The 25,070-nt window shown below is 43.6% G+C and overlaps 2 protein-coding genes across 5 annotated transcripts in view; one reads left to right on the top strand and one right to left on the bottom strand.

Annotated features, from left to right (window-relative positions):
• INSYN2A (inhibitory synaptic factor 2A) overlaps positions 1-2,190 on the bottom strand; it is a 42,151-nt gene extending 39,961 nt beyond the window's left edge. Inside the window, exon 1 of the mRNA XM_051801183.1 lies at positions 1,966-2,190. The gene's annotated coding sequence lies outside the window, so the exon portion shown is untranslated. The remainder of the gene's footprint in view (positions 1-1,965) is intronic.
• DOCK1 (dedicator of cytokinesis 1) overlaps positions 1-25,070 on the top strand; it is a 332,168-nt gene that overhangs the window by 129,020 nt on the left and 178,078 nt on the right. For all 4 annotated transcript variants that reach the window (XM_051801050.1, XM_051801051.1, XM_051801054.1 and 1 more), the window contains one exon: positions 22,730-22,831. In XM_051801050.1, the coding sequence (XP_051657010.1) occupies positions 22,730-22,831 (102 nt within the window). The remainder of the gene's footprint in view (positions 1-22,729; positions 22,832-25,070) is intronic.

The raw sequence follows: 25,070 nt of genomic DNA on the forward strand, positions 1-25,070 counted from the left end.
TCTTGCCCAGCTGCTTTTTATGTGTCAATCTGAGGTAAAGGCACTGATTCCATTCAAGATTAGAATTATCTTGAGCATCTTGTTAAAAATACACATCATTAATAATGGTGGAGTCCTAAAGAACACACATTTTTCATCAAGGGCATCACGACATCCTTACAAAAAAAACCCCCAAAAAACTGATTTAATATCAGCCTTCCCCATTCTGTGAAGGCAGGATGCTTTCGATGCAACAGCACCTTAAACTCTGGGGCAGGAATTTTATTTTAGAACTGTTAGAACAATTCCATCTGAGCCTTTGGATTAGCAATATACATTATGGATTTCTCCTGAAACCAGGGACCATATGCCATCACTGTAAGGCAGAATATCAACCTCCAGGTAGGTGATAAATCAGTAATATCTGAGCACTGAGATCTTTTCCTCTGAATCTGAATTTCTAATGCCAGAAGAAAATCCAGCTTTTAACTTAGAACTGGTATTTGTACTGGGAGAGAACAGATCATTGTAGTGGAGACAGAGCAGGCTCGTAGGACACCAACAGGCATCACACCAAGAGTAAGGAAGGAAATACGTTACTCTCCCTGCTTTCGTATTTTTACTATAGGTCTGTTCCCTTGAAATTCTACGTTAAATTCATCTGAGTACATGGCTAGGACAGTTGCATGTCATGTGATTATTTTTATTTATTTATTTTTAGCTAGTAGTTTTTCCAGCCAGCAGCCTGATTTTAACCTTGGTACATGCAGCATTCCTGGCAGCACTGTAAATGTGAACGGTGAGCACCATGGAACACTTTAAGAGAGGGAATAAATTCCCAGTTTATATCAGACCTGACCTGTTACTGGTTTGCTTTTTGTTACCACTTGCCAGCAGGGAAAAAAAAAATGATTCTCAGAGGTTGGGAAAAACAGGTCTTCCCAAACTTCCCGATCCCAGAGCTTAATGAGTTAAATTTTCCTCCGAGCAGGATTTGAGCTGCTTAGACACACAAGGTCAAACGGAACCGCTCCATTACCTATTCTGACTCGTGCAGAGAGGGGGGCACAGCTCCTTTGGGACAGAGCCCTCGGGAGACGGTGACATAAGCAGGGAATATATTCCCTGCTCCCAGCATTGCAAGATGTCCCTATTTTTCTGGGGCCGGCTGCCCCCCCGCCTCCCCCAGGCTGATCCCAGCGAACTGCAGTCCTGCATCCCCTCGCTGCCGTAACTCCCTGTAAACATGGCATTAAGTACAGGCGTTGAGGTCACGGGAGAGGATTCGGGCTAGAGATAGGGAGACAAGATGGAATGCAGAGCGGGAAGCTTGGGATGCCTTGCAGGATGCAAGGACTGTGACTTCAGGGATGGATCCCTGCTACCTTTTGTCCCGTTTTCCCACGGCGTTTTCGCGGCATCCCCGATTTGTGCCGATGGTGATGAGGGACTTGGGTGTATTAAATCGTGAGAGCCCTGCGTCTCGATATTCACACTTCACTGAATAGCAGCAGTTCAGCCCCCGAGGAGGATTTTTGGGTTGGTTTGGCTTTCAATAGCAAGTTAAGGGATGAACGCATCCGATGCTCCTCCATCGCCGCGCCGTGCGGACACTTCATTAGGACGGCTGAAGTTAATAAGCAGCGGTAGTTCCTCGCCATCAGCCATGTGAAAAGCTAAAGCACTTCGTGCATCCTCCGAAAATCCTCCAGCTACACCTCTCCCCTCCCAGGCACCCGCTGGAAGGGGAGCAGGGAAAGAAAGGCTGGCATTTTGCTAGATCGGGATATTCTCTCCTTCTCTGTCACGAAAGTTATTGGATGCAGGAGCTGTTCCCAGGCAGGCAGATACGCTATTGCATAACGCTGGCGCTCAGCGCCAGCCTTTATCCTCATCCCTACGAAGTTTTCCGCTGGAAAAACCAGCGGAGCGGGGGGGGCTTTTGGGTCTGGGGGCGAGCGAGCCGCGGGCAGGGCTGTCCCTTACCTTATGCTTCCTCACGCAGAAGTGGCGGTCTGGGCGAGCATCTCCCTCCCGCCGCCGGGGCGAGCTGGGCGTCAGAGCCTCGGCGCATCTGCCGCGGAGGAGCCGCGGAGCCGCCGCCGCCGCGCTCCCCGCTGCCCTCATGGGCTGCGGCGGGGGCTCGGAGTCCGGGGGTCCCCTCGGCCGGGTCCCCGCCGAGGGGAACTTGTTGAGCGGGACCGGCGGGCGTCCCCCAGCCGGGCGGGAGCGGGGAGGAGGAGCCGGGGGCCGGGCTGGCGGCGGGGGCGGGCGGGGGAGGTGGGATGGTGGGATGGAGGGATGGAGGGATGGAGCGATGCTCGCCGCGCGGGGTCCGCGCAAAATGAAGGGGGGAACCGGGAATCCGCCGCTCGCAGCCTCGCTAAACCCCCACAGTTACTCCTCTGTTTCCTCGACGCGTGGATTCGTTAATAATAGATTCATACACACCGTCCCCGAGCACCCCGGTTTTCCAGTTGCGCTACGGGAGCACTGGAGCAGCCGCAGAGTGGGTGATGCTGATCCATAGGGAATCTCAGCGAAGCACTGGGTTAAAGCTACACGGCTGCGTTTTATTGGGAGGGCAAGTGTTTGAGGTGCTGAAGGAATAGATACTCCCATTTGCTTTTAAAGCTCGGGGAAAATGGATGCGAGTTCAGAGCAAAGCACTTTGGTAGAGCAGCCGGGATTGATAAATGCGATAATGGGCTTAAAACTTCAATCCCATCTTTCCTCATTCTCTCTCAAACCACTTTGTCTTTTTATAGAAGGTTTAGTTTTTCATAGCAAAAAAAGTTGGAAGTTAAATGGGTCGTGTGTATTTAACCAGACTGACTGACAGAAGATGTCACGAGAGGCACGGGAATTGGTCCGAGTTGGGAAGCGGTGGGTCGGTCTCCTTTCATTCTGAGAATTCCAGTAGTTTTACTGTTTAATACTTTTCACCATGGCATAAAACTCACCTAACCCAGGTGCCACCAGGTGCAGGCCACAGTTTCTCTGTGGTGGCACCGTCTTGGCCATGGGTGGCGTTGGTGAGGATTGTTGATTTTGGGGTTACTGAAGCGGCCCCTGATTTGAATTGGCAGCTGAGAGCGGCCGGACGAGCCCGAACCGCCCCGTCAGTGCCAGGGCTGACAAACACCTCAGCACAGGAGGGAGGGACACCCGGGCTGGGCACTGCACGAGTCAGTGCATCCACAGGGCAGGATGCAGCAGAATTCCTGGCTGGAGTCCTGGGTGTCTTTCTGGAGTTAATTAGCTGGAGCAGCCCATTGCAGCAGGGAACTCACGGCGCTGCCGCAGCGGGCAGCAGCACCGCACTGGGGCCAGGCTGGGCAGGGGAGAGAGAGACCCCCAGAGTGGGCAGGGACATCCCTGTGGGCACAGCTGCCCCACAGACATCGGCGTGGAGATGGATCCACAGAATTCCTCACCGGTTAAACTGCAGTTTGGCTGTGCAGGACTGGAGCAGAGCAGTGTTCAACAAATCAGGCAGTCAGCAGAGGGCAGCTAAGTTGCTCTCCCTGCCTGTACCTGTCCAGGTATCCCACTACCCTCCTTCCTCTGCTCCTTACTCTGTGAGTTTGCTGCTGATCCCTAAAAGAGGGTGTCCAAGGGGGTGATTTCTGTATCAGCTGCTGCTCTGCCCTGGGGTAGGGACTGAGGGCTCCCCAGGCTGGTGGCACAGCTTTGATCACACTGAAGATCTCTCATGGTATTTTATCAGAGATTCTTTGTCCCCAAGACATCAGTGGGAAGAATTAAATATCAACTTGCTTGTTGATAGGACAGCAACCACCATGCTTTTGCTTTTTTCCTTTCTCTGCTTTTCTTTCCAGCAGTGCTGACTTGCTCTATTCCAGGTCCTTTGTGGATTTCTCTGTACCAAAATAAATGTGTTTTTTGGCTGCAGCCTGACCACAGACGTGGCTAAAATTACATGGTAGGGTGACCATGTTTTAAATAATGTGTGCTACTTGCACAGAGCAAATAGATCAGTGGTAGGAGATGCTGTTGCTTTTCCCAGGCTGAAGATGTGACTTTGCACAGACCATGATTACTAGAAGAAAATACTCGATATCCTGAGTGACTTGAAAGGAGAATCTCTCTGACAGAAGCAGCAGTTAAACATCATTCTTGTCTTCTCCATAATGATATTTAGAAGCTGTTGTCTCAGGGCTGATTAGCCTTGCACAGCATTATGCATATGCCCCATTTATAAACCATACAGCATTTTCTGTAGATTTTTAGGGAATTAGAAAGCACTTTCTAGTTCTGGACCAGATTCACGTGTAACTACTGACACCATTGGTGTGCCCAGGGATATTTCAGATGAGGGTTTGTGAAGAATGAAGTGCTTCCTGATTATCGTGGTTCCCGTTACTGTAAAAGCACGTAGAAGTGAATACACTGGGAACTTGGAAATGCTTCATCATCCCCTTTGCCAATTTTTTAGCCTTTAAAAATGCTGAGCACAACTGTTGCATAATGAAATGTAGTGTCAAAGCAGTACTTGAGAAGGGGGAGAGAGGTTGGGCTTAAGCCTGGGAGGATGCAAAGAGAAAAGAGACAGTTCATTTTAATTGTTTTAGATTACAGATTTATTGCTCCCTAATGGAGTGTCCTGCCTTCCCAGGTTGCCTTTTTCTCCCAGTGTTTGTCAGGGAGGGGTGAGCACTGCCCAGGGCTGTGATGGTGTGTTCCCATGACACGGGCAGGTGGGTGGGTGGAAGTCCTGCCTTGGACTTATGGAGTGAGGGAAAAAATCCTATATTTGAGAGCATATATATATATATATATATGTATTTTTAGTGGTGTTCTCTGTGGAGAAGTACAGCAAGGGGGCCTTCTTCCACACTGCTAATTGCATAATAAATTTGGGGAGGAGTGTGTGTGTATAAATGTTAATCTTCTAACGCAGCCTGATGTTACAGACTTCAGATTTTCCTTTATTTTTTTTCTTAAATTCAGCTTCTGGGAGAGTGTGAGGAGACAGGGCACTACTGAATGACTGAGGTGCTGGTGTGGGAGGGTCAGCCTGTACCCTCCTGGTTGGCAGCACCAAGATCTGTCCTCCCCATGCTCAGGTTTTGGCTCAAGGGCTGCTCCTGGGGGGCTGTGTGTGCTGAGCCAGTGTTCTGTGTGATCACCCTTCACTAGAATGTGCAGGTCCTACAGTGAAATGTGATTTTCTGGAACAGTCTGTGAAGTTCTTGTCAGTCTTTGAGGAAACAAGCTGGAATCCAGCACATGGAAAAGCATGTGGCAGCCAGAGCTGGAGTTATCATTGGCTGTTCCAGGGAGCACCAGCGAGGGGAAGGTGATAAACCAACACCAAAGGGCTGTTGAGAATCAGCCTGAAAGCTGCTGTTCAAACTTCCCCTGGTTTGAAATGCTGAGGGGCAGGTTCAGGGGTGAGTTCAGGGCCCTGTGAGTAGGGAAGAGCCAAGGAAAGGACCAGTGTCATGTCCAGGTGAAGGATGGGCTGGAGATGCCCCTTGGCGGGCTCTGCTGAGCTGCTGATGTGTCTGGGGCTTGGGAAGGTGTCACAGCTTGGGACCATTCCTGCAGGGCCTGCTGTTGGATCTGCATTCAGTAAATTAGGGGGTGTAATTTAAGTCCCAACACTAAATACCTGAGCTAGGCTCCAAGGGATATACACAGTCCTTTAGGACCAGCCTCATTTGTCTCAGAACATTACAGACTCTGTTTTAGGTGAAAGAAGGGTGAAGTTCACTGGATTTGAAACACAGATGTGGACAATGTTATGTCTTTTCTCCCTATAGTCACTTGGGCCCAGTGCTGTCACCCAGTCTTTGCTAAAAGCAGGTATTTTGACATTGCTGAACTTTATTCCCATGAATTAGGTGGTTTTTTCCAGGCCTTTGGATGACATCTGCCTGGCTTCCTGGACTACATTGGTTATTTGTTTATTTACTTATTCCAGCCTGCCATTGGAAGAAAAATGGTGGGATGTTAAATATGCTTCTCTGCTCCAGCTGAGTTGGAGGCAAACTTGGCTTGAATTTCAAACAGGTCTCCATGCAGTCAAATCCTTGGAGGTGCTCCTTGCTTTGAGGAAGGATTTATTCTGCTTGGCTGTGATGCCAAAGAAATAAGGTGTCTCAGAGTCCTGTTCAGCAGAAATTTGAGGGATTTGATGTAGTGTCTTGCACCATGATAAGTTTTTTCCGTGAGCTTGGACAATTCATTTGAGCCTGTGCTGTTGTCTTTCTTTATCTGTTGAAGATAATCATTATCTTTATCTTTTGAAGATAAAGTGGATTTCAGCCTATGTGTGTAATACCCATAATACCTGTGTGCAGCTAAAATATTAACCAGCTCATTGAGGGAACTGCTCTTTGTGGGTTTGCTGCTCTAAGAAAGAAAATGCTGAGTAACCTCATTAGCTCTGATAGTTATTTCTGTGCTTTGTTGGAATAAGTAGGAGCAGGATTCAGTCCTCTCTCTCAATTTCTCTTTAGAAGAAAATATAACAGCAGGTTTCAGCAACTAAAGCTGAGATTTTGGGTTCCAGTTGAATGGTGTCCCATCAGGAACCCAGATTGCTGTAGATGTTTATCATTCATACGAAGAAAAAAAATCTGAATTTTCTTGGAATAAGAGTGGGAGTTTTTTCATATTTCCACTGTGTTTCTAGTTCAGAAAAGTTCCTTTTCAATACACAGATATTTTTGGGAAGAGAACTAAAGTGGTTGGAAATCCTTGTTTGTTCTTCTGAGGATGAGGATTCTGATCTCTGGTGGTGAGGAATCATTTATCTGATCAAGATGTTCTCAGTAGGTGCTGAATTCTGCCCTGGTTCCATTATCATGCAGCTTGTACAGTGTGGAAATAAATGAGGGGCTGGGAGAGTGTGATGTATGAGACCCTAAATGGCTGCATTTTGTTCAGATTTGAAAGGCAGTTTAGCTTGTCCTCATTACTGATGACTTGTGCTTTTATAGCCCTTCTTTCTGCATTTCAGAAATCCTTTGTGCCCATCTGAATAATAAATCACCCTGTTTGATTTGCTCAGCGAGAGCAAATGTGGAATTACATCCTTATTAACGGAAACTGGGAGTGTGGGGGAATTTTTTTTTTAAAGGAACATTATGCCAACTTTGTTAATATTTTGGTTTGTCTCGTTTATTTTATTACTTTTCCAGATTCCGAGGATTTCTCTCTGACTGCTTTATGGCAAAGGGAAAAATACTGCCCTGCTTAAAAATAAAAAAATCTGATCAGACTTCTGATTGCCTTCAGACAAATGGTTTCAGATGTAAGCACCTAATGAAATTTGGAATGAGCACGAATTCCATCTTAAAACTCAAGTTATGGACCAAAAAAAAGGCAGATCTAACAAATAATGGGGATACTGCATCTGCTTCCTATTTGCTCTGTGGTGGAATATATTATTTATACAACATTGATTTCATTAGATGGAGGATTTAATGCAACTTTTCTGTCAAACTGGAGAACATTCAATGTTATAAAGTAGTGTAAACTCCCAAACCCTCAGCAAGGTTTTCTCAGTTGAAATACTGAACTATTTAAAATTTGAATAGAGCATAAAAATATAGAGTTTTATATGCTTTTACATGTTGCCTTAAAGTTAGAAGCCCAGAGAGCATCCTGGTCCTATTGCATAATGTTTAACAGGAAAAACAAGCTAAGATTAAATGTATGAAGCAAGTGAAAAATGAAAATATGAAATTATGGAAGAGAGAAATAAGTGACCAGAGCAAATAGATGTAAATTGAACACACCATTTCTGCAGGTGCTCTGAGTCTAAACCAAAATTAGAGATTTTGGCCATAATGTTGAGAAATGAACTCTTTAGCAGAGTTTCTAAAATCCCTGAGCAGGCACCAAAATCTAATTGCCCTCAATAACTTTGATACACGACACAGACATGTGGTGGCAGTGAATAAAAAGGGATATAAAGAGGCAGGTTGCAATATCGTGGGCACCCCAAATTTAGCCATATGCTCACAATTAAGAGCTTCTACTCCTTTATTTATTTTTTTTCTAAATAAAATGAGCTAAACTCTTAGCTTTTGCAAATAAGAATATGTTACATTCATGACTGACTGTGCAGGCACCTAAATCTTTTATGTGTTAAAATATATGTGACTAAGTTTTAACTCAGGAATATAAGAAGTTATTTTTAAAGTCCAAAAATCCTAAAAGCACAGGTTATTTAAATAAGTTGTGTTGTGCAGGAGCCTGATGATAAATATGGGAAGCCTGATAATGACATTAAATGAGTTTACAGTTGACAGCAGCAGCCAAGTGAAGTCCTTCTTAATCCGTGGTCTGTAGCTCTTCAAAATGCAGTTCAATAAAGTGTCTCTGTCCTTTATAATTTCTGGGCACTATATTCAAAACCATTAAAAGCAGCACCACATTTTGATTTTCTTCAATTTTTAAACAATTTTAAATATTAATACGTAGCAGCAGTTGAGGAGCATAATTAGCAGATACCTTAAATCCATGGGTGTCCATCAGCATTGCAGGAAAGCCCAATAACTGAAGGGGCTCTTGGGAGGGAGGGAGAAACCTCCGAAACCATGGAAATAATTTGGTAGTTTTGGTAATGCTGTGAAACTTCCTCAGTTTGCTTCTAGGAATTCAAAGTGGTGCCCTGATATTTGAGTGTCTCCACATCCCTCCCTTGTCAGTGCCCTTCTGCCTGAGCCTGGATGGGGAAATTTTTTGGGTGAGAGCTGGAATGATTGTTCCTTGTCTCCAAACTTTACTTGACTTGGTGCATTCCCTGGGTGGCCTTGCCTTTGCTGCCTGGCTCCAGGACTTTCGGAGGCACAACTTCCATGTTTTTCACCGTATGTGGAAAATAAGTGCCTCAGTTAAAAAGTACCATCTCATATTTGTTTGAAATTCATCTCCTGTTCACTCCAGCAGCTGCCTCCTGTTTTTCAACCTGTGAAATCTGGAACACCAGCTGTGCACTCCTTTCATCCACCACCACTATGGATTTGGAAATCTTGGAAAAATAGAAATCCCCTCTCTGTCTTCTTGGAAGAATCTGTGACTTTGTGGCCTCTTCTCAGGAGGGAGCTTCTCCATCTCCTTGTCCTGGAGGCAAAGACTGGTTTGGGTTGGAAAGGACCTTGAAGACCATCTCATTCCATCTCATTCTACTCCCCTTTCCACTGTCTCAGGTTGCTCCAAGCCCCATCCAACCTGGCCTTGGACACTTCCAGGGATGGGGCAGCCACAGCTCCTCTGGGCAACCTGTGCCAGGGCCTCCCCACCCTCACAGGGAAGAATTCCTTCCCAATATCCCATCTAACTCTGAACTCCAATAAAAATCTCTCTCCATCTTTCTTCCAAATCCCCTTTAAATACTGAAAGGCCACAAGGTCTCCCTGGATCCTTCTCTTCTCCAGGCTAGGATTTTACTTGCCCTTCTCTGTACCTCCTGCAATCCCTTCTGTCTCCCTCAAGCTGTGGAGACTGTATTTATTTACTGAACTCAAGTTTTCCTTCCCTGTGTGTTGCTGTAAATCCAAGTTTGCCTCGAAGGCTGGTAGGAAACACCAGCAGGGCTTTATTTGTGAGCTGAGCTTTTCCTGGGGCCGATGAGCTGGGCTGAGGAGCTAATGAGGTTTGTTTGGATGTGTAATTCTGTTATTTCCCATCAATTACCCAGTGACAGATAAGCTCTGCAGGAACTGATTATCTAAATAAGGGGCTTGATATCCTGGGGGAAAGCTGCTGGGGACTGAAGGTGATGCTAAATGGACAGGGAGGGACATCCTGTGACTGATGCTTCACCTCACACATGTTTTTTGGTGGCTGAGACAAGTTGAGGGGAAAAAGGACAAACCCCTTTCTCTTGTCACTGTAAAATCACAGGGTGGTTTGGGTTAGGAGGGACCTTAAAGCTCATCCCATTCCCACTCCCTGCCATGGGCAAGGACACCTTTCACTAGACCAAGTTGCTCCAACCATGTCTTGATATCCCATAAGAGCTCATTTAATAGACAATTTATGATGTGATGTTTTTCATAAAATTTTAATTGAACTTGAAATTATCTTTTGGGGCATTTTTTGTTTGTGATTTTTGGTGATTTTCTTTAAATGAAAACTGTTTAATTTCAGGTGTTATCCAAAATTACTAGGTGAAGATTACTGGCTAGAAAAACCCCAGTGACTGGAAAAAGCAAAATGCATGTTAGTTTTTACATTTAATAAGGAAAAAAAAGTTTTAGTAATACACAGGGATGCAAAGAGTACTTCCCTTTTATTTATTCATGTTTATCACTTACCTTGAATTATAAACATATTAATTCCTACCTACTAGTTAATGACTTTGGGTGATATTTGTACTCTCTTTATGCAGAAATTGCCCATATACCTCACAGTTACTTATAGGAACAGACTTAACCAGGGTTACTTCTGTAGCCTTGAGAGACTTTTGTCTTGCTCTAAGTAGCTTTTCTAAGGTATTTTTAAAGCATTTTTTTATAATCCTTTTTTTCCCCTCCCCAACAGATGAGGAGTATTTTCAGCCATACCAACAGAAGTAATCCTTACTCTTTTCAAATCTCATTTTTGCCAAATGTCAGGAGTGGGATGAGTCCTGTAGGCTCTGCCACCACACAGGGTTGGTTTATTCTCCTGCTGTTGTTTCAAATGTTACACCTAAAAAAATCGTGGTTATGATGGTTCTAAATGCACAGAAATTATGTCAGGAAAAGTACTTTCAAAATAATGATACTATTGCAATAAAATAGGAATACAACATTTCACTCCTGTTTTGAGAACTGAAGATGGAATTAATTGGGATTTTTGAGATCTCTCAGGTGTTTTGCTTCTCCAGCTTTTCATATTTTCAGTATATCTAAGTAGTACTGTATCATATAGAAATACTTGAATTCTAAAGTATTTTAATCATAGAATCACACAATCACCAATCCAATTAGCCATTCCACAGAGCTTTTGCTATGCACTAATTTGAATTTTATTTATTCTTTCTTAATATTTGTTTCACATTTTGAATATATATCAAAGTGACTTTGCCTCAGTTGTACTGTTCTGAGAGGATTGAACTTGGCAGAGTCTGGGATGGGAAATCCTGGGGGGGTCTGGGCATGGAAAAGAGGTTCTGCTTAGTCCTGTTACTACCCAGCTGGGAGGAAAAAAAGGAGAAGAGAGTGTGGATGGGGGAATATCCATGTGCATTTGCTTGGAATGATGTGGGAAGGGTGAGCTGAGCTCTGTGGACCAAACCAGCCCCTTCCCACCACCTTCCCAGGCACACGACCCGTCCCTCTGCTGCCACTGCAGCCAGAAGGGTTGATTTGTACTTTGGAACGTTTTAAATCACTGATTTTAATCTTGGTTTGGATTTAATTGCTTTTTTCAAAGAGAGGTTAGTTCTCATTTAGGTGTGGATTTGTAATTATAAAACATCTCTCAACTTAAGTTGCTTTTGTTGCCCACACGCATCAGCCACACGTGTGGGAAAGCAATTACAGAGCTGAATATACTGAATATACATTTAATCCTGGTGTTAATGTGAGGGGCATTGTTAGAACGTGATAAATGACTTCTTATTTGGGAGGGGATTTACTTTTTTCCCTTCTGATTTCTGCCAAGACCAAGTTGGGAGGAAAAAAAGAAATTCAATTATAAATCGAAATTTATTTTGGTGGTGGAAAAACAGCACTTCAAAAGGCTTTGTTGTTGCTGGAATATACAGAGAGCACTGGATATGATGAGGAAAATTACCAAAACATGTTTTGCACTTTAGAGGTAGTGAGTTGTTCAATAGGGAAGTTATTCCCCTCAGATGTTTTAGGTGGGTTTTGGTGGGATTGCAAGTGTAGAAAAAGCTGAATTACCTTTATCTGGAGTAGAGCTGCTTGCTCAGATATTCTATTCCTTCCTTCAGGAGTTGGAGGATATCCCTGGAAGTGTCCAAGGCCAGGTTGGACAGGGCTTGGAGCAACCTGGGCTAGTGGAAAGGGTCCCTGCCCATGGCAGGGGGTGGAACTGGATGAACTTTAAAGGTCCCTTCCAACCCAAACCATTCTGGGATTCTGTGACCTTGGTTTTTCCATGGAATGGAAGAGGGAATGAGATGTCCTGGTTTTAAAATATTTAGTTGGTTTCTCGACTTCCAAGTCTCTGTTATTGATCTGAAGTCAATAGAATAAATTGAATTTCAAAATAAGAATTATGTGTGTGTGGGGGGGAATTCCTGTTTCCACACTGTGGTTTATTTGCTACGGGAAGTTTGTCCTTTACCCAGCTGATAGTCCCCTTTTCTCCTGCTGCTGTTAGATTTCTGATGAGTTCAGGTAGGAAAAGGATAAGGAGCCTTTTATCAGCAGCATCCTATTGGAGCTTATTATGCTGAATGTTTTGGTCATTGTTCCAAATCTTAATCAAAAAGGGTTTTAATTAATTCAGTTTTCTACAGTAGAAATGTTCATCTCCTTTTGCTTAGATTGCATGTTAGAGATTGATTTCATATTCTTTTCATGAGGTACCTTTGAAGCTCTTCTGGAGACTGTTTAGCAAGAGGTTGTCTGAGAGAATCCCCCAAAGTATTCTGAATTACTGTGAGTTTAATAAGAAATAAAATTCAAATTTAATAATGTTACAGGAAGAATTGGGTCATTCTTGGAGACTCAGCCCACATATTATCATTTCAGGTTCTGCAGAGGAGTCCTTCCCTGTTCCCTTTAATTAACTGCAAAGTATTAAACAGGTCTGTGTTCCTTGAGAATGTATGGAATGGAGATGTGGCTGCTCCTCCAAATAACTACAGGGAGTCTCCCAGAAAATAGAGAAATCTGAACTTTTGGCTTTTTGTTCTTGAAGGGAAACACTTGGGAGTTTTTCCTGTGCTCCTGGAAACCCTGCACACGTTGGACAAAATGGAACAACCTGAAGGAGTTACAGGCAAAGTGAGATTGTCTGTGCAAGAGGCAACCTGTGCATGTAGGACAAGGATAAAACTCTCCTCCTCTGCTCTGGAGCCAGGCTGGGAGAGCTGGGGGTGTTCACTTGGAGAAGAGAAGCTCCAGGGAGACCTGAGAGCCCCTTCCAGTGCCTAAAGGGGCTCCAAGAGAGCTGGAGGGACTTGGGACAAGGGATGGAGTGACAGACAAGGGGGAATGGCTTCCCACTGCCAGAGGGCAGGGATAGATGGGATACTGGGAAGGAATTCTTGACTGTGAGGGTGGTGAGGCCCTGGCACAGGTTGCCCAGAGAAGCTGTGGCTGCCCCTGGATCGCTGGAAGTGTCCAAGGCCAGGTTGGACAGAGCTTGGAGCAGCCTGGGCTAGTGGAAGGTGTCCCTGCCCATGGCAGGGGGTGGGACTGGGTGGGCTTTAAGGTCCTTTCCAACCCAAAGCAGTCTAGTATTCTATAAAACTTTCTGGTATACAATTCCCATGGGATAACAGTGCTGATATTCCCATCTGTCCCCATGGGAGAGCTGGAAGCTGGATGCTGGATCCAGGTTCTTGCAATGGCTCTGGTTCCATGGCCAGCAGAGCTCAGCCCACAGCTCTGCCACAGCCTGGCCTGGGACCCCATGGAAATGCTCTCTCTCGTGGTGCTTCTGGTTTTGTGCCTCTGGCATGGGAATAATGGGATTTCTCCTTCCTCTGGTGACTCCTGTTCTAACTCTGGACCAAAGCTGCAACCTGTGCATTAGCAGGAGCTCTGCTCCTCCAGCCCTCACCTTGCATCTCTCCCAGAGGAGCACGGGGGTGATTTGGGAGCCAGATTCCAAGGGAAAAGGCAGGTAAGGTGAGGATATTCCAGTGGGCAGGGAAAAGCAATCTCACTTCTTTGAAATCCCATGTTTGCTCCTACTGGGTATTAATCTGTACAGCTCCTCTTAGCTGTCAATGTTGGGACAGAAATTCTAACTGGAGATGGATCCTGTCTGGAAATTGTATTTCTCTTGTTTACCATGGTGGTGAGTTTGTGTAAATACTGTTAATTTTGGTGCTCTAATGTTAAATATCATCGAAAATTGAACTTAAGTTAGAGAAGTCATAACGAAGGACCAACCTGTTATCAGCAGTGCTTCTGTATTTAATCAGTTTTCCTGCTCTTTGGGGAGGAGGGAATGAGAACATTGCCTGTGATGGGGATTTCATTTTGATATCATGCAAATATGAAGAGAGCCTGTCTTTATTTTTACCACTGATGAGAGCCTGGCAGTAATTCCTGTCTGCAAGGACTGTGTCACCTTCTGCAGCCCTGAAAACTGAGAGCAGCACATCCCATCCTGCTTCCCCATGAACCCCCTTCCCATATCCACTGTTGTCTCTCCCAAAAATTTGGTAAGGGAACAGCCCCCAGGGTATAGTGTGATAGTTTATGCTCTAAACAAACCAAAGGTGGGAACTAATTAAAAAATGCAAAAGCTTCCCCCAGGAGACCTCCTGCAAACAGCTTTTTAATCCAGGGATATCCAAACTGCATGGTTTTATCAATTAAATTTTGATTGCACATATTTCTTATCTTTCAAGCTCACTGAGCCCCTCAATAAACCAGTTGCTAAATAATTTATGTCACAACAGTCGAATGAGAAGCAACAAAAGTGGAATAATTTGTCTTGAAAATGGCTGTTGCTTTTAGGTGTGTGTTCATCTGGCAGCATCACCTGCCTGGTGTGAACAGGGGGTTCATTTAATAGATGATAAATCTTCCCTTAATATTCCCTTGGTTTGTCATGGGGATACCTCAGTGCAGTGATTTGCCTGCTGCAGAGCCAATATCCATAATACCTGTAGCCATCCCAGTTCCTGGGATTGTTGCAGGCATTTCCAACACAGGATGCTGCTTATCTACACTTTTCTTTTTTTAAGGTATTTTGCAAACTTTAAATTCTTTACCTGGTCTGCACCAGTGTCATCACTTTATTTACCTGGCTTTCAACTTTCATTGTGTTTGACAAGTAAAATGGAGTTTCTGATTGCATTAGTCTTGTTTTTATTTTTGCTCCCTCAGGGATTTCTTGAGAGGGACTTTGGACAAGGGCATGGAGTGACAGGACAAGGGGAATGGTTTTAAAGTGAAAAAGAATGTAGGGTTAGATGGGATATTGGGAAGGAATTGTTGGCTGTGAGGGTGGGGAGGCCCTGGCACAGGTTACCCAGAGAAGCTGTGGCTGCCCCTGAATCCCTGGAAGTGTCCAAGGCCAGGTTGGACAGGGCTTGGAGCAACCTGGGCCAGTGGAAGGTGTCCCTGCCCAGGACTTTAATGTCCCTTCCAACCCAAACCATTCTGGGATTCCATGAAAATGTCAGTGACATCTCTCTGCTCTGCTGTGAGTTTGAGTCCTTGTAGCCCTTCCTCAGAGGTTGCTCCTCTCTTTGGAAGCTCTTCCTCAAACAGGGACTGATAAAGGGGCCCTCCAGCTCTTGTTCCTTCTGCATCTCCTTCCTCGTCCTTCCCAATGTGTCCTGTTATCACATGGAATGGTATGAATGGCTTTGAGCACCAACCAGTTATAATTAAAATAAAAATAAGGAATTCTAAGTCCCAGAATGGTTATATTCCCACGTTCATTGCTGCATTTTTGCAGAGTTTTTAAAAAATATATGTCATTTCCTTTTTATTTTATCCTATTTGAATATTGGCCATTGCCATAAATACAGTTGTTTTCTGTATTTTATGACTACATTTATAATTCTATTACCAGCATTAATAGATGTGTAAACCAAGATACCTGGAACAGATTTATTGAGGACAGTTCTCCAGATTTCTGGTGAAATGGTGTTTAGCATAGCAGGGAGAGAAAAAAAATGGGGAAAGGAAATTGCATTTAGAAAACCAGAAACAGTCCTGACCTCGAGGACTGTTAAGCACCGTGGGTTCCATGGAAGAGCCTCCTGTTCAATCCTGACACTGTGTGGAGCTTTTAAAAGCAAAGCATTTTTGGTTAAAATGGACTTCTTGTCCTGGAACCCTGGAGCAGCAGCCCTGGAGAAGCCTCCTGAGGTTCCTCCTATAGATCATTATCCCAGTAGGACACCTTTGATGCCCCACCTGTCAAGATGGAAAATTTCCTTAGACCTTTTGCACTTTTCAGGAAAATCAGGTCTTTTTAATTCTTTCCTATTGTGGAAGCTGGGCAGGATCTGATCATCAGCATTGAAGTCTTGTAAGAGATTTCCTTTTAAAACAAGTTTTCAATTGACTGAGTCTGAATTGTAGAGATCAAATCAGGATCTATAAAATATGTTATGAGGCAAAACAAGATTTTCAAGACTAAGTAAAGTGATATTCACCTATAAACTCTGATATCAGTGTTCTGCATTCTGCATAGACTTACCCTGGGTTGACCTAAAAGAGGTTTTGCTGTCGAGGCAAGCCCTGAGCTCCTTAAATCATATCAAATAGAGGAGGTGGCACATCTTTTCCAGGAGCTGTGGGAGCAAAATTTATCAATGAAAATACCTTCCTGCATCTTGATTGGCAAAAAGAGGCTTTATAATAATGTTTGTGGCAGCAGGAAAATCCCCAAATATTTATCACTCCCGCTATTGCAGACGCTCACTTGTGTTTCTCAAAGGGAAAAGGCTCCCATGTTTTATTTCCTGTGTTCAAAAAGGCAGGATTTGGCCTAAGGAAATGGAAAATAGTGGGTATTCAGTAAGAAAATGTGATAAATGGGAACATTTGGTACTTGTTTGTATTCTGCTGGTGAATTTACTGTCAGATTTTCTATTCCAGGAAAAGAAATGTTTGTTTTAATACTGTGAGAAATACATGTATGGATTTATATACACACATATATATATATATATATATATTTCTGGACCTTAGGGGGTTTGCTTTGTTTTGGTTCTTTTTCCTGCTCTTACTGGTGTGATGCTGCTGGTAAAAGCTTCAGGAATCTGTGTCAAACTCCCTTTGGGATGCACTGAAAGCTGCAATTCCATCCAGCTCATTAAATATTACACAATATAAAATATTCTTTAAAACAAGAAGTGATGGGAGACCCTCTGCCTTACCCATGTTGGGTTGTATAATATCTTTATACTATGAATTATATGAAATATATTATTTAAGTGAGCAAACTGGTCTGCTGACAGATTGAATTTTACATTTTCACAAGCCAGTATCCTTAGAAGTTACCAAAAAGTTGAAATTTGGGACATTTTAGAGATGGATTTTTATCTTTTGAGTCGATGAATGGTGACAGTTTAATTTGTGGCTTCTAGAATAGGTAACAACTGATTTTTAGTTCTTTATTTGTTGCTGATGTAGAGAGAATACATGTTGTAAGCAAAGAGAAAACTTCATTTTTATATCTTTACAAACTAGTAATTGTGAGGGACTTAAACCCTTTTCAACAAAATAGGGTGAAAACGTTCTGAAAGCCAAAATGTAGATAGTTCATTCAAGTGGTTTTGGGGTTTTTGGTTTTGTTTTTTTTTTTTTAATTTATTTACCCATTTATTTATTTAGCTGTGAAGTCTTTTAAGGACATGTGAGGGGAATTTTTTTGTAAAAATAAATCTGATTTACACTTTTTGATCATTCCTGAGCACGGAAAGAGGGACATTGCACTGAAACATCCTTAAACTCAATGTATTTTTGATTTCTCTTAGATTTTCTCCTGTACATAAGGAGCTTAATATTCCCAATTTAAAGATTTCCCTGAAAGAAAATGCACAAGACTGTTTAAAATAAAATATTTTATCCCTGAGGGAGAAAAGTGTTGGCATGTGTTGTCTCTCCTTCAGGGAATTCTCTTCTCATTCTGAAATTCCTCAGTGTTAGTTTTACTTGTGGGGTTTATTTGATATGAAAATTCCCCTTCTTGTACCTGTTCAAGAGCCATTTGAACATGGAGTGTCTTATTTTAAAGATAATTTGGGGAAATAGGTACTTTTGGAGCTTTCATGGGCCTCTTCAACTTTTCCTTCAGAGCTCAATGGTGCAGAAATTAGAAGTAATTTTACAGTTTGGAATTTCATGTTCTTTTTTTTTTAATATAAAATTAATTTCTGAATAATCAGGCATCATTTCCAAAGGAAAAAGGGACACTTTGGTGTTGTGTTAAGTTTGATTTTCTTTTAATGTGGCTGAATTACCATCCTTCAACATGGGAGCTGGGCTGGCTTCCCTTATGACAGGCTTGCAGATACTGGATCCCATGGTTTTGCCTTGGGAATACTCGAATCATGGAATAGTTTAGGTTGGAAAAGTCCTTTAAGATCATCAGGTCCAACCATTCCCCAGCACTGCCAAGGCCACCACTAACCCATGTCCCCAAGTGCCACATCCACATGGCTTTTAAATCCCTCCAGGGATGGGGACTCCCCCACTGTGGAGTCTGTTTCAGGGCTGGACAACCCTTTTGGGGATGAAATTTTCCCAACATCCAACCTGAGCCTCCCCTGGCCCAGCTTGAGGCCGTTTGCTCTCATCCTGCCCCTTGTTCCCTGGGAGCAGAGCCAGACACCCCTCCCAGCTCCCCCCTCCTGTCAGGGAGTTGCAGAGCAAGAAGGTCCCCCCTGAGCCTCCTTTTCTCCAGGCTGAGCCCCCCCAGCTCCCTCAGCTGCTCCTGGTGCTCCAGCCCCTTCCCCAGCTCCATTCCCTTCCCTGGACACACTCCAGCCCCTCAATGTCCTACTTGTCAGGAGGGGCCCCAAATTGACCCCAGGATTTGAGATTTGACCTCAACAGTGCCCAGCACAGGGGGAACAATCACTGTCCTGGTCCTGCTGGACACACCATGGCTGGCACAGCCCAGGGACCACTGGCTTTGTGCCCACCTGGGCACACCTGGGCTCGTGTCCACTGGTGACCAGCACCCCTTTTCCCCCAGGCAGCTTTCCAGCCACTTCTCCTCCAGCCTGGAGCTTTCCATGGCTTGAGGTGACCCCAGGTGACCCCCTGGCCTCAGTGCAGCTGGTTTGAAAAGAAAGAGTGAATCCAGCACCCCTGTGTTTGGGCAGGAGAGACATTAATTGTAATAAACTGCTTACAAAGTGCAATAAATGTGCTCCTCTGGTGTGATAGGCTTTGATTATCCTACTGTCTGTGTGGTTCCCTCATTTCTGAGTTTTGATAGTAAGGAAGGACGTGAAAGACTTCAGGATAAACCCTGACAGTGTTTCAGTGAATAAATAGCTGATAAATGCCGAGGGCAATGGCAAGTCCCTGATGTTGCCCTTGCAGGACTCTCTGTATCAGTGTGGCTTTGCAATTATTCCTATGGTTAAAATTAAAATTGATTTTTTAGAGAATTAGATCCCTTTTTATTATGTGTTGCTTGGAGTGCTGTAGATGATGACAGTGGTCTCCACATCCAACTGAGGATTAAGAACCAGCTTAAGTTTAAAATTTAATCATCTTTAGCTATTGCTAAATAGTTAGTAGCACCTTGAGTACAAATATTGCCTATAAATAATTGCAAATTTTATTAACATTGTAATTAAGAGCTTGTTGGCTGCAGATGATACCTCACTAAGTGCAAAGAAAATGCTGAAGGGTGAGCAAACGACTGATAGTGCATTTTTTTCCTAATATTAAGTAGATTTTCATACCCAGCAGGGACTTGGAACAGTGTTTATAGGTGGGGATCTGCAGGTAAATGTACCAGAGATGTCTGTGTGAGACAATGTTGGCTTAAAAGAACAGTAATATATCAAAGAAAGAAAGAAAAGGGGTTTTATTACCTAGGTAAATACTGAGAGGAGCATGAATCATTGTTTATGCAGGAAAACAGGAATAAGTGTTGGTTAACTGCTCAAAGACCCTCTCAGCACCACTTTGGGGGCTCAGCATCAGCTACACAACAACATTTCACAAAGTTCTGTGATTTTAACTAAGGCTTAAAGCACTACAGAATCACCTTCTGTTCATGATCCATTTGTATTTGCTAAGCTTTACTTTCCTATGTTTATTTTTTCCTCCAGCACCCATTCCAGGTTTTTACCGGGCTTTCCTATTGGCATTTTCACTCCTGCACGTGGACTCAGAGTGTTTCACCACCAGGCATTAAACTTTCATGTTCCTTTCCCATTCTCACCATGCTAATTAAGAAGATATTCTTGTGTAATTATCTCTCCCTTCAGTGACTCATCATTTTCCTGGCTGATGGGGACAGCCAGAGCAGCCTGTGCTGCTCCCAGGGGAGGGTTGGACTGCCTGGGCAGGAGCTGGGATGTTAGAGGGGATGGAGGAGGGACAGGGGTCACCAGGAGGTGCAGAGAGTGTCAATCAAATTCATCCACACCTCTGGCTGCTCCTGCATTGAAAAGTGAAAGTTCAAATGTGTTTGCAAGTTCAACAGTTGATCTGCATTAATTTGCTCTGCTCTGCTCTGGGGAGACTCCTCCTGCAGGGCTCTGCAGCTCTGGGGGGCCCGACATGGGAACCATGTGGAGCTGCTGGAGCGAGTCCAGAGGAGGCCACGGAGATGCTCCGAGGGCTGGAGCCCCTCTGCTCTGGAGCCAGGCTGGGAGAGCTGGGGGGGTTCACCTGGAGAAGAAAAGGCTCCCAGGAGACCTGAGAGCCCCTTCCAGTGCCTAAAGAGAACTGGAGAGGGACTTGGGACAAGGACCTGGAGGGACAGGACAAGGGGGAATGGCTTCCCACTGCCAGAGGGCAGGGTTAGATGGGATACTGGGAAGGAATTGTTGGCTGTGGGGGTGGTGAGGCCCTGGCACAGGTTGCCCCAGGATCCCTGAAAGTGTCCAAGGCCAGGTTGGACGGGGCTTGGAGCAACCTGGGCTAGTGGAAGGTGTCCCTGCCCATGGCAGGGAGGTGAAATGCGATGATCCTTAAGGTCCCTTCCAACCCAAACCCTTCTGTGATTCCGTGATTTTTGTTTCATACCAAATTGCCATGACAATTTCCTTGGGTATGAAATTCATCTTTTGAGTGTCGCAGCCCTGTCTATTCACTGAAATTACTCCCAAATGGTAGATAAACACCCAAATATGACCAAAGCCCTCATCCACTTTTAGAACCAAGTTAGTCAGAAGGCAGCAGAGCTGTGTGTTGGCTGCTGGACACCTGGAAAGGGCTGGTTTTGCCAGTGTGGGTTCGATGTATTAATGTGAGAAAAAGCAAAAATAGGTTTGTCTTTGCCAAGCAATGGACTTGGAGGTTATTTTGATTATGTATGAAAAGACACCATGAGAAAACAAGGTTTGTCTCCAGCTCTCCCGAGCGTTTCTGAACCGTCTGCAGCGCCGTGAGTGTGGTGATGGACTGAGTTCCATCTGCAGCTCATCTTAGGCAGCCAGTTTAAAAAATTTATAATTCTGACTAGTGCTGGCACATCCCTTTGATTGATGACATCATTAGGGGAGACAGGACTGAATGTGGGCTACTGGATGTTTTCTTCCAGACCCATCAACGGGGTTTGTTGTGTCGAGCACTCGTTATAGGCTGTGGTGACAATTAATGTTCAGATTTCTGAGATGAGCCCTGCTGATTTCCATTTCATAGTTGTAAACATTGTCTTTGTGCAGCCCCAGCTTCTATTCTTGTCAGAGTTTGTTAGAAAGTGCTTTTGATGTCCTGGAACAGCAGCTCTGGTGGCCTTTCCCTTTCTTATTCGTGGAGTTTGCACATTCCTGACAGCTCCCATCAGGTGTCTTTGCATCATGTTGAAAATGTTCCACGTGGGCCAGATCAGTTCTGGGGGAGTTCCATGGGAGAAAAGCACATTCCAGAAGTGCTTATCTGGTGGAGGTTGGGGATTAGCCTGTAACTAAGAGGGCTCAGAGCACACACAGATAACCTGGTGTCATTTGGGCTTTAATCTCAGTTACTTGGACTGATGTGGAAAGAAATATTTTAAATTGAAAGTAATGCTGATCTTAAAGGTAACAATAAAGGCTCTGTGCCTTAGAAAGGACAGAAAATTCCTTCGTATTCTCTTGGGCTGGGGCACAGAATAACCTTGGAAATGACACTGAAAAGGGGAATTTAGAGTTTTATCAAACCACAGAAAGAATCATTTATTTTCTGAGTCATTCTGTGGGGTTTTCAAATTTTTATTGGGTTTTTTTTTCATCAAAGACCAGAAAAGACCTGGAAATTATTAACAGGCTTTTAGCAGATATTTAGAGAGAGATGATGGACAAGAAGAACCTATTTATGGGATCTTACTGCATCTAGTAGCCATAGGAGTGGGTTGGATTTGTTACTACCACACTTTGACACACCACAAGGAAAGATTTAACTTTCTTTTTGGCACTTTTTACTTTTCCCATGGTTTGAGAGAGGTCTGGTTGGTACAGCTCTTCTACTTTTATGAAACTTATTGGATTTTGGTAGAGTTTTTTTAAGCATCACAATATCTGAAAATACCACTCAGTGAAATTAAAACTGGGGGTTTAGCTGTGGTGCTCAGTGTAATGATTTTTTAAGAGATTTCTTCCTTGAGCAGAGTATTGACTTTCCAAATGCAAATCCTGATATTGTGTGATATTTTTAGGAGTGGTGTTTATTACCTTGCAAAGCCTTTAATGTCAGAGCAATTTTTAGATGAAGAACATGTTGCAAAAGCTTCAGTGCTAAACCCATGAAATTGGAAATGGAAACTTTTTGAGATGTTTCTTTGTTTTCTTAACAGAGTTTTGCATATTCACAGATGAATTTTAATGATGGAATTACATCTGCTGCATTGTGTGGGGCTCTCAAGCAATATTATGTTTTGATAGCAAGAAATATGTTGCCTTTTCTTAAACAATTGCCTTCTTTACTTTTATTTTTTCCAGGGGAGTTTTGTGGCCTGCATGACAGCCATTCTAAGGCAGATGGAGGACTATCACTATGCTCATTTAATCAAGACTTTTGGGAAGATGAGGTCAGATGTTGTGGTAAGTTTAACTTGTTTTATGTCTTCATAAAATAGTTCACATTCTGTTTGTTTTTTTTCCTATTATTGGTCATTAAGTACCCTTGTGAAATGTCAACAAAATGTGTTTGGCATTATAGAATTAATATAAAAATCTTTATTAAAGCTCTGGAGCTGTTCAAAGCATGAGACACTGGATTTGAAGCAATTAAAGCATGAAAAAACAGAAGTGATGAGACTTTTGTTTAAGAAGAGAAGAATATTAAATAAAACTTTCTTAGGAAAGGAACTTTCAGTGTTGAATCTTCCAGATGTCCTGCTTTCCTTTCTTTGAGTAGCTTTTACACAGAGATCTGCTCACTTTCCCTTTTATACAAACCATTTTAACCTTAGAGGTGCCCTTAGTTGTTAAATAAGCAATAATAATTGAAATTTGTCTTCTCAGAGTCGTTCAGTGGCCTGACTAAGGCAACAACCCAACTTAATTAAAGCATAATAGAAGGAGCTTATAGCTGAGGAGATAACTCTGTAATAACCTAAACTGTCTTTGCCATATGGGGACACCAAACTCTTGGCTGAGCTCCATCAATTAGTGGTGACCCAAAGCTGCTCAGCTCTGTTCCATTCCCCACTGCAATCCTGGGAATGCTCCAGGCAGTCTCACCTGGATTTTAATCTTTATTCAGGTTCTCTTCCTTCCAGACCCAACAGAACAAACCCAGGGTCTTTCCTTTTTGTAAATTCTTTATGTTTGGATTTTCCAGTTTGTCTTTAATTATTATTTTTCTTATTTCTACCCATATTCTGCCAGATTTGAGCTCTTTGCCCCGTGCCAGTTTTCAGATAAGTTGCTAAAGCCACTGTTTGCACCTGATCTGGCATCACTGAGTCACAGAGCTGATAATTCCAGAGGGTGAAGACAAAGTCCTGCTGCAAAGAGCTGCAGATGGGCATCACTACATGGAAAGGGCTTCCCAGTTACCCTGCTGTGGGATCTTGGAGCATTTACATGGATAGTCATTTGGTTTTCCACTAATAATAAAACGTTCCCAAGCGAAATGCAGCCAGTGGAGTGAAAATACTGCTTTTTAGCAGACAGAAAAAACATGAGTGTTAAGGTTTATCAAGCCAAATATTTCTCTATTTTTAAAGCATTTGGCTCTGGAAAAGGAAGTCTGATTGCAGGGTTTTACATGAGGAAAGGTGAAAGCAGTTTGCTCTGAAAACACGTTTAACCCAGGCAGCAAAGAAGTGCCACACAGTCACTCACAGTGCCCTGCACTGGTGGGGTGGGGAGGGGGGTCAGGGAGAGGTAAAACCTGTGGGTTGAGATAAGAATGGTTTCATAATTGAAATAAAGGAAAATAAAATAAAAATAAAATTATTAGTAATGTAGTAATGATGATAATTATGATGATGATGATAAAAATAGCAACTAAAGGAGAGGTTACAAACAGAAGGAGAGGAATAAATTCCCAGACAGACCCATGCTGTCATGGCTCAGCACCCACTGACTGATGCCAAGCCTGTCCCCCAGCAGTGATTGGCAGCTCCCAGCCAGTTCTCCCAGTTTGGCTGGGAAAAAACCCAGTTGATAGACCAGGCATGATGTTCTGAGGTGTGGAATATCCCTCTGGCCAGTTCAGGTCACCTGTCCTGGCCATTCCCCTCCCCAGGTTCTCGTGCGGCTCCTCCCTGGCAGAGCCTGGGACACTGAAAAGTCCTTGACTCAGGGTAAGCCCAGCTCAGCAAAATCCCAAATATCAGTGTGTTAGCAACGTTACTTTGATCGTAAATCCCAAACACAGCTACTAGGAAGAAAATTAACTCTATCCCAGCCAAAATCAGGACAACATATAACAAAAAAATACAGAGAGAAAAGTACTGCTTAGGAAATCTGGGATTTTTCTAATGGCAACAAAAGTGTTTGGTTTAAAATCTCTCTTTTTTGATCTAAATTGCCTGCAAGGTGCTTCTGTAGGTCAGATCTTCCTTGTGAAAAACAGAGTTATTATGTATTTGAAATTTGGCAAGTGGTCTGTTTATAATGGGTCCTTTTTAAGAGTTTGATTTATGTGCACTCAGTGCTCTGGGATTCAGGAGGAATCACTTCTTTCTTCTGTCCTGACTCTGAATATTCATCCTGCATGTTCTGGGGTTGTGGAGCTGGAATTGCTCTGGACTGTTAAAATCATATTTTCCATCAGCACGTGAACTGTTTGACTCCCTGTTTTCCACTGTTGTGCTCCCCTGTAATCATT

This window comes from Manacus candei, unplaced genomic scaffold (genome assembly GCF_025592945.1).
Source record: "Manacus candei isolate 608988 ecotype Guabito, Panama unplaced genomic scaffold, ASM2559294v1 h1tg000050l, whole genome shotgun sequence".
NCBI classification, from domain to species: Eukaryota; Metazoa; Chordata; class Aves; order Passeriformes; family Pipridae; genus Manacus; species Manacus candei.